This window comes from Eleutherodactylus coqui, chromosome 10, assembly GCF_035609145.1.
Source record: "Eleutherodactylus coqui strain aEleCoq1 chromosome 10, aEleCoq1.hap1, whole genome shotgun sequence".
NCBI classification, from domain to species: domain Eukaryota; kingdom Metazoa; phylum Chordata; class Amphibia; order Anura; family Eleutherodactylidae; genus Eleutherodactylus; species Eleutherodactylus coqui.
In genome coordinates, this window is record NC_089846.1 from 65538722 (window position 1) to 65549148 (window position 10427).

General features: G+C 44.4%; 1 protein-coding gene across 1 annotated transcript; it reads right to left on the bottom strand.

Annotated features, from left to right (window-relative positions):
* Positions 1-2000: 2000 nt before the first annotated feature.
* CCNP (cyclin P) lies at positions 2001-8326 on the bottom strand. Its single transcript, XM_066582068.1, has 8 exons — positions 8240-8326; positions 7138-7219; positions 6880-7037; positions 6704-6802; positions 5769-5924; positions 4387-4549; positions 2545-2713; positions 2001-2267 (listed from the first exon to the last, which is right to left on the bottom strand). The coding sequence occupies exons 1-8, from the start codon at positions 8324-8326 to the stop codon at positions 2081-2083; spliced, it is 1101 nt and encodes a 366-aa protein (XP_066438165.1). The 3' UTR covers positions 2001-2080.
* Positions 8327-10427: the final 2101 nt, after the last annotated feature.

The following is a 10427-nucleotide window of genomic DNA, read 5'->3' on the forward strand; positions in this document are numbered from 1 at the left end:
GACTATCTCTCAAACTCCTGCGGGAGCGCGGAACAACTCTGAACGATATCATCCCGCATTAATGGGCCTTAAGCGACTATCGTTCAGGTAGTCACTCAGAAGTGCGGTGTAAAAGCAATGATTGTCCATTAACATGTTTACCGACATATCGCTTGTAGGGTGAAAGCGCCATATAAATTCGTTCACAAGCGGTTCAAGTATGAATGACGGAGACTTTACACCAGACAGACAACTTTTGATCAACCAGCCACTATTTTTTAGGCTGCCTGCACACGGGGAAGTCGGATTCTGCGCAACAATAATGGGGCATGGTAAGAGTTTTTCTCCGCAAGTGAAAACCACAATTGGTTTCCGCTCGTGTGCATAAAAAAAAAAAATTACTTTTCCATAGCATGCTATGGGCGGTATTTGCTGCGGAATCTGAAGGTGAACGCCCGCTCCAGATTCACAATGCAAATCTGCCCGTGTGCATGAGGCCTTAGGCAAGTTGAAAGAAAACGGCTAGTGAGCGCATTATTGCTTGTCCCCCTGTTGGTGGCCATGTTTAGATGGAACAACTATCATTTGCATTCTCTTAATTGAGCTATTTTTCGGATGATAGTCGCCCCATTGGGCGTGATCAGTGTGCATGGCTAGGGTGTGGCTCATCACAAGGTATGATTTTACCTGTTTTTTCACTGGCCCCATTAGTAATACTACATCTGCCCTCAGTGGCCCCAGTGGTAATAGTGCACGCCCAGTGGTAATAGAACGCTCCTTAGTGGCCCCAATGGTAATAATGAGCCTTGCTCACCACTGCACAACCACCATGGCAGACAATAGTTTACTCACTAGAGCAGGTCCGGCACAGCAGCTGCTGTACATACGGCAGTGCAGGCGCCAGGGAAGTAGGGTCTCAGCGCATAGCAGCTGTGGCAACTGGATCTGCTTTAGTGAGTAAACTATTGGCTGCCATGGTTGCTGTGCCGCACATTAATATGTCTGGTAAAATATAAATGCCAGCACCGGCCTTGGAACTTAAAGGGGTTGTCCCGCGGCAGCAAGTGGGTCTATACACTTCTGTATGGCCATATTAATGCACTTTGTAATGTACATTGTGCATTAATTATGAGCCATACAGAAGTTATCAAAAGTTATTCACTTACCTGTTCCGTTGCTAGCGTCCTCGTCTCCATGGTTGCCGTCTAATTTTCGCCGTCTAATGGCCAAATTAGACGCGCTTGCGCAGTCCGGGTCTTCTGCTTTTCTCAATGGGGCTCCGTGTAGCTCCGCCCCGTCACGTGCCGATTCCAGCCAATCAGGAGGCTGGAATCGGCAATGGACCGCACAGAAGCCCTGCGGTCCACCGAGGGAGAAGATGCCGGCGGCCATCTTCACCGGGTAAGTAAGAAGTCACCGGAGCGCGGGGATTCAGGTAAGCGCTGTCCGGTGTTCTTTTTTAACCCCTGCATCGGGGTTGTCTCGCGCCGAACGGGGGGGGGGGGGGGGGGGGGGGGGGTTGAAAAAAACAAAAAAAAACGTTTCGGCGCGGGACAACCCCTTTAATTACGGGCTGGGACGGTGGTTTACCATCTGGGTGGCAACCCTATATGTACCCAAATCCTAAAGTAAGAAGCTTATATAAAATGTTCTATAAAACAAAGTACGGTTGATACATAAAATTACTCTCTTTATTAAACACATGCCGTTTATAGCTTTTTTTTTTTTACAGGATTTATATATTGTACATACATTAAATCAATAGCCACAGACACACGTTTAGTTTTTTTTTTTAACTTAAAAGTCAACACGCTCTCTCTGCACATCTAAAATACATCTGTTCTATTCTTCACACATTTTTCAAAACTACAAATTAATAAATTAAAAAAAAAAAAAATTGCCAAATTCAGAAATCCCAAAATATTAAAGTTTTCTGTTGAGATCTGATAAAATATATATTTTTTTCTTGTCCTTTGGTGTAGTCCTTGTCTTCTTTGTTCATCGCATCACAGATGCTTTTTTTAATCTTCTATTCTCTACAATCGATAGTCCCAAATTTTCAGGATTTACGCAAATGCCCATTATTGCACATCCAGAAGCTTCAGCTGGAATTGGGATATGACAAACCTATACAGTGGGCGAGGTGTTTGGAGTTGGCCATTGCAGGTCCTGTGCTCACCCCATGTTTCTGAGGACGGGAATATTTTTGCCATGTAGACTTGGATTCTGAGCTGGCACGGAGGGCTGCTTTTCCCATAAGTTGCCGAGGGAGGCTTAAGTCTGCATCACTGAAATGATAGACAGTAAAAGACCACTTAAAGGGATCCTGCAGGATTAAAATAATATGGCTGCTTTCTTCTACAAACGGCTCCACCCCTGTCCATGAGTTGAGGTGATGTTGCAACTCGGTTCCATTCACATCGAGTTGAGCTTCAATATCAGGCATAAGCCATGGACATGTTTGGCACTATTTCTGGCAGAAAGTGGCTTTTCAAACTCCAAAAAAAAAAAAAAAAATGCAAGTATCTAAATATTAGAGATTGAGGTGAGGCTAAACAGCAGTACCTGTAGGAATAGATTGGCCCATACCCCATCTCATCAGCGCTCAAGGTTTCAGACTCCCGAGATACCAACTGTGCCAAAGAAAGTGCTCCAGATGCCAAAAGGGCCGGCTCAATCATAGCTCCATCAGCTTCCAGTAGAGTCAGCTCCATAAAGTACATGGCAAGATACTCTACCTAGAGTTTAAAAACTTCAGTATATTAATACAAAGAGTCAAACAATCTAGAATACTCATTAAAACGTATGAGAAGTTACACGAAGACCATGGATAATGGCCCTTTACATGGGCCGATTATGGGGCCAAAGTGTCCTTCTAGATGCTCATTGCCCTTACAACCGTGCCATGTTAAGAAATCAATGATCAGCTGATGAACGGGCATTTGATGATGACTGGCTCAGCTGCACATCTGTAAATGGGGAGGACAGGACATTCAGCCGATCAATGACAGCTGTATATGGGGACAAATGATCGTGTTAATGATTGGTCGTCCTCATAGAGCAGATCTGTCTGTGTACACAGAGGTAGCAAGTGCCGACTGACATGCTCATTGTTGGTCAGGGGTCGTTATCTGACTGCATAAAAGTACCATAAAGCCTGGTTTAGACACAATGATTAGTGCTCACATTTTTTAACGATTTTTGAGTGATAATCGTTGTGTGCTTTTTACAGCGCACGGTGATCGCTCAAACGTTAAGCGATCACCTTGCGCTCCGAAAGGGGGATGCAGAAGACAAGTAGGGGGTGGCCCCGCTTGTCTTCTGCATCCAGCTCTTCTCTGCTCGGAGTGCCTGGCTGTTATACAGCTGAGTGCTTTGAGCGGGGGATGAAGAACACAGCTAGACAGCTGTGTTTTTCATACCACGTCTGTGTTCAGGGATCGGGATACCTGAAACAATAGTATCAGCTGTATACCGCTGTGAATCCCTAAAAGATCAGTGACGGCTTAATGAAAACTGCACGATGTCAGTGCAGTTAGACACAACGATTATCGCTCAAAATACGGCTTTGAGCGATTTTTGAGCAAAAATCGTTGCAACTAAATCAGCCTGCAGTATTGGTTGGATGAGGCAACAATAAGCATTGTGATGTTAAAGACCTTCTAGTTGTGAGGGATTGTTTAGTAAATAGTAGGTTATGTTCACATCCGCATTCATTATTCTAAACTGAGTCTACGTCAGCATTTCTGGACACATCTGACAGCATGAATAGACAGCATAGCGCTATTTTTGTTGTCAAAATGGCAAACACCATAACGGGACTCCTATGGACGCCATCAGACAGATCCAGCACAGGAGAGATGAGGACTATATCAGAAGGACGATATAACTTCTCTGTGCAGACAGCATCTATCTGTAATATCTTCTTGAGCCCATCAGAAAAAGCGGGTTATATTTTTGAGGACCTATGTTAAGAAACCTTGAATGTCATACCTAGGGTGCTAAAGGTCCTGTGGAAATTCTGGATAAAAGTCCAGCTATACTGCATTTCATATATGGAAAATGTACAGCTCTCTGCTTACTGCTGGTTGGGAAAGATAAGCCACCTGAGCCAACATCTGAGATATCTCTCATGTAAATCTTTGACATATAGCTCCAGCCATTGGGAGGAGAACAAGCCCTTTTATAGACCACAAGTGCTCTTACAATAGTAACTGTGTGGATGAAGAGGGCGATTTGTGTAATATATATAGTGTGTGTGTGTGTGTGTGTGTACACATACACAATTGTGTGTTAGACATCACACAAAGTTTGGGAAAAATATCTCCCCAAGTAATGTGACATCCTATACTTGTATTAGTTTGAGAGTTGAGACCCTTTTTTTTGTGCCCACGAGGAGGTCTGTACTTACATTTTCAGGATACTTCCCAGTAACGGAGAGGAGGCGCAGGAAATACAGGGGTTGAGTGTAATGTAGCTGAAAGTTCAAGCGGTGGAGAACCTTCCTCTCCATTTTCAGAAGTTCTTTCTTGCTGAATGCATCTTCCATCATGAAACAAAGCTCTGCTGGCTGTAGAAGATAAATAAATGGATATCAAGCAACAGAAGAATCAGCAGGTGACTTCATATATTGTGCTCACACTTATGGGCATACATATCATAGAGGTGGCCTATGTAACTGCTTTGAGGCCCTTGAAGAGAGAGAGATGCTGCTCAGGTTGTCCATTTCCCTTCCCTATTTGCACTCTCATCCTACATTGGTCTTGCTTACAGCGTTTGTGGACAAGATAGAGGAACAGCCTCAGGACTAGACCATCCTCTGTGATGAATTAAAGAGCAAGTTCTGGGCAGTCTTGTCCCAAGGTAGGCAAGATAATGTGGGGGCATGAACCGGGATCTTTAAGAGGCCACATGGGGTCACCTGCTGACACTATAATGTCTCATGCACCGCACAGGGCACAAGGTCTGATTTACAGTAATTCTTGCTCCTTCTAGTGTCAAATCATATGGTACCCTAATGAAAGATAATCTGCCCATATTAACCCTTTCCAATCCAATTTGTATCCTGGTTTTCCAAGGGGGCTTACTCTTTTTCTGACGTTATACAACACAGGTATCTGCTTCGTAAAGCCAGTACTGCATGAGGTGACATGTTGGATAGGCTTCGACAGCAGAGAGGCTGGCAATATAGAGTAAGAGAACCCCGACGGATGTCTTCCAACATCGGAGCTGTACTGCCTTAAATCATAATTTCTTTAGACGTCAGTGGATTGGAAAGGGTTAACGACCACTGACTAACAATGAGCATGTCGGTCAGCGCTCGTTGCTTCCATGTACTAGGGCAGATTATCTGGTGTATAAGGACAATGGATTGTTAACATGGCTGTCCGTACTCCAAAGCAGTCCTTGATCAGTTGTACATCTCCCTGTTCATATGGTGACATGCAAAGACCAACAAGCATTTTTATGCTCACCTAAATGACATGACCAGCCAATGAATGAGCATTAGCACACTCATCCGCAGATGATTTGTCTTTTTACAAGACCCAATTGCTGGGTCAATGGGTGTTCGTAGGAACATTCGGGCCCCAAAATCAGCCTGTGTGTAGGACCTTCACTCGCTCTTACTAATTATTGTCTTCCACTTTTCAAATTTATTTCCAGCCATCCAAGTCTGTAGGTGAAATCTGCTTTCACGACTAGTGTGTAGCATATGATACAGAATATGACCACATGGCGCACTTGTTTCAAGGAGAACATGTATAAGAACATGGAGGGGTTCATCTGACCTCAGGGATAAGCGTCTCCTCCATCTTGCAGGCAATGAAGAGGCAGCTGGCGGCGAGTAATTGGAGAAAGCACGTTCGGATTTTGTGAACTTTCATATAAGTATTCATTAAGTACATGGCCAGATAGAGAGTCTCCTCTTGAAGGCCCAGATATTCCTGCCCCAAGACACAAGGACGTGAAACAAGAACATTTTATGAAGGATTAGCGATTGTGAGAAGACAGACTTGTAGATAATAAATTCTACTAAGAAAGATAAGACATCACGTAAAAGTTGAAGTCTGTGCAGGAACCTCCACCTCCCGTATATTGTACGCAGCACAAGCACTACTCATGTGGACACTTCATGCAATAGATCTTGTGCTCTATAAATACAGCTGCACAATGGGGGATATACCATGGAATTGATGTTATTCTATAGAACGAAAACAAACTGAATCCTCATCAAGCAGACATTGAAGTGGTGTCCCTTTCACCGATGTCCGTGAATAGTTTTGCTCATTTTCCATTCAGCAGGTTCCGTCACAATGCTTTTTTAGGCACCTGTGATGGAACGTCCAGACGGAATCCCACAGCGTAAATGAAAAATGCGGTGGGAACAGGGTCCAAGATACATAAATGGAGAAACAAAAAAACTGGTGTCTTGGCATAGCGCTCCAGAAGCAAAAACATTCCTAGAACGATTAGGTTCAAATTATCTTTTATTTGGGGATTTAGACCAATGTTCTCAACTCCAGTCCTCAGAGTCACCAGTTTTTTGTCTCTCCATTCACCCACACATGTGGAGCAGTATCTGGTTGGCAGCACCTGCATAATAGCTTGTACACTTTAAACACATATGGCCATTGCCTTTTCTTTATCCCACTCCTGCCACACAGGTTTTGCTCCCCCCCCCCCCCCCCCCCATTTTTCTATTCTGCATCCATAGGATACATACGTGAACTTGGACCAACCAGTCCACCAGCACTGTCCTCATTTCTGTGGTCACAGCCTTGGGAATGTCAACTGCCTGGATGACGTGCTTAGACTGTTGCTTCTAGAAGGAATAGACAGGACAGTCGTGGATAAAGACAATGGATTTTGGCTTTGAACACTTGGAACCTTATTTCTTACTATCATACTGGAGAAGATATCGATGACGTAGTCTTGTTCAGTATGCATATCCAGCTTCACCATGATCTGGGGTAGGCCTTCTCTCCAGCACTCTTTCAAAATGGGACCTGAAGAGCTGACAGTGACAGGGATCTGACTGACTGGGACTTCTGCAGCAGCTGAAGAAGTCAGGAGATCCCTCTGTATTAGGCATATTAGGTACAGAAATCCAGAGCTACCTGATCTAGAGATTTCCAATTATTAGCACATTTCACTCACCTTTTCTTGATATTGAGTTGATCACTGTAGTCACAACTTTGTCAGTAACCGATGGCTTGGAGCCTAGAAAGAGGGTTTTCTTCTATAGGAGCGAAAGCAGAAGACATGAGTATTAAGACTTCTGGTTTCACTATAGTAATGCACAGCACAGCGCTGTGTCAAGGTCCAGAGCAAGTTCCAAAATATTGCGGGTGACCTGTCCCCAATTTTTGGTAATAGGCACTACAATGTAGTACATGATCACGAATGAGAACCTAAGCACAGCAATAATCGTTTGAATCCTAACATATAGTGTACAAATACCACCTACTAGAGCAAGGGTGCACAACGTGCGGCCCCAATCATCTGGACACAGAAATATCTATGCTTGTCTGCTGCTCACATGTAGTTTCCATGTCAGGGTGAAGAGGAGTGGCACATAGCATGGCAACAGGAATGGACAAGTACTAAGAGTGCACTACGTAGCCATGTCTGCATCCATTGTATACTAGGGGAATAAAGTCTCTTAACCCATTTGGCACTCCAGAAATAAGTATATGAATTAGGAGCATTGTATATACATGCAGCTCTCTCCAATGTAGTTTATAGGACTTATGAAATGCCAGGACACTGCTTCTACATCAATCATCTACAATGGAAAGAGCCACTTGCACTGGCTGTTCCTCTCTGGAGTGCTGATTGGGGGCAACCCTCATTTTCTCAATAGGTGGGAATCCTGGAAGTGGAACTTACTTCGATTTATTATGGCATATACTTAAGGTATACCATAATTGTCTCAGATGAGAATACCCTTGCGGCCCTTGGGAGTGGTTCAGTATGGCAATGTGGCCCTCAGAGCAGAAAAAGTTGTGCACCTCTGTTCTAGAGGTAAAATAAAACCACTTCAATGGCATATGCTACCCATCTGGACTTGTTGCTAGCCCTTAATGAAAATACTGGTGGTGACCCTTGGATCCACAACCCTAATGCCCCTTCCAGAGTTTGGAAACTACAGCCCAATCACAAATGGAACCATCACGCTCAAAGGAATGGTGGAACTACTCTTCTCATATAATGTCATTGTAGGTCCAACACAAGCAGCCCCCATTTCTATGTCACTCACCTTCTTGTCTTCCTTCTTACAATCTTCTTTCTTAGAGACAATCCTATTGCTATCCTTGGTCTTGAATGGCTCCCTTTTTCCTTCCATCTGAGTCTGCTGGAACAAGTGTATTTCCTTACAACCACTTATCACCCAATCATATGGACTTTTCCTAAATGCACAATAGCACTTTGGATTCTTTCATATCAGTGTATTCAGATCTTATGTTCCCATTAGGACAACCCCTGATCACATGCACAATTAGGTTATATGGACGCCATACAGAGAATTCTCCGTGGGACAATCTAATATGACTGTTCCCTGATGGCAGACACAGAAGTCAGTGTTGGCCTTAGGTTAGATTGGTCCCGTCATAGCAAAAAATATAAATATATTGCACTGATAGCAGTCTGCCTGTGCTTGTGCAGAAAGCAACAAGATAGCAGCATACTGACACCAGAACAGCCCAGTGAATAAATACTGTATCAGAACCAAGCTCATGCAATAAATACAGCACCAGAACCAAACTCACAATAAAAAAAGCAGCAGAAGCAAATTCATTACATAAATACAGTAGAAGAATTAAGGGATTGTGTTGCGGGGGTGCCAATGGGCTGATAGTGGTACTCCAGAACATATGAAGGGTGGATACAGAGACAGGATGATGATGATTCATACAGCTCCACAAGACGCTGACACATGGAGGAAGAAGATGATCTGCCTGGTCCCCTCGTCCACTCCACCCTTCCTAAAAGCTGGTGGCCGGGGCCCTGTGCAACCACCTGACTCGCACGTGTCTAAGACCAGCCATGATGAGAACATTGGATTGGAACCCACTCTTGTTCTCCAAGTACTAGAGGTATCCGGCAGCCTTCGTTTCCCCTTTTATGGCCAAAAAACACTAGGGAGTCATGTCCACGGGCGGGTCGGATTCCATGTGCAGGCCGGCGACCCTGCGTACCTGTCCAGGTCTTTTTTTCTGTACTTCGGATGTGTGCGGAAGTTCCGGCAAGCGCAGTATAGCTGCTTTCTCCTGCTTACCCGCGGAATCTGCATTAAAACGGAGCATGCTACGAATTGTTTTCTGGACCCAAAGATCCGCAAAACAAATCCGCATGCTTTAATTCAGGTGCGGACACCCATGCTTCCCTATGGGCAGCTTGAACTGCGGATTTTCCGTGCGGATTCCACAAATCAAATCCGCCCGTGGACATTGAGCCTAAAACACAAGTGTGCATGTTAATGGGCAAGTTGGAATAGATCCTATGTGCATGAGCAGCTTTAGTGATAACACCTGTATGGCTATGGATCACCGGACAATCACGTCAGCACAGTGTCTAATGGCTCTAGTGCTATACACATACGGAAGAGATATTGGACTGGACAGCCATATGACCAAATGATGTGATGTCACTGTGGCCAGATTAGGCTATGCTGTATGATTATAAGCTCTATGCAATAACACAGGGAACAACTATGTACAGTATGCCCCCCTCACAATAAGTGGAACCTAATCAAGGACGCAAATTAACATACATGCTGGACGAAGAATGTAAATGGGCCTAACCCTTGTACAGAATAAGAAGAACATGACAGCTTTTTTAAATAGAGCGCTGCACCCTTCCATGGGTGTGACTGGTACTGCAGCTAAGATCCATAGAAGTGAAATAGTCGGGGCTGCAGTAACACTCACAACCTATGCACAGGTGTGGCACTGCTTTTGAAAACAGCAGGCTTTTTCCAAACCCATGGGGATGCGGATGTGACTGTGGCTAACTACAATGTCTGTTTTTCCCCTAATGTCACACATGTGAGGGTGCAGGAAGCTGAGATATGGGGAGATGTTTGATGGGTTGCTCACACTGTAGAGCTGCAGCAGCTTCCCTGGAAGTTTAAACAGACCGACATTTGAGACTAATACATAAAGAGAACCAATAGTGACTAAAACATTACAGTCAAGTATAGGACAAATAAAGCAGCTCTACCGTGTGCCAAACAACTCCCCAAATCTCAGCTTCCTGGACACCCCTGAGCATGATATGCGAGGACAAGGGATATTGGCATTTACAGGGACTCCAAAAGTGTTCTGCTCCATAAAGCCCCTATATCAGGTGTATCCCTGTATATTCACTTTCTCTTACCTGTGCCGTGGGACTGGTCTACACAGATTGGGCCATGATGCAAAGACTTATGGGTAACTATTTAGCAC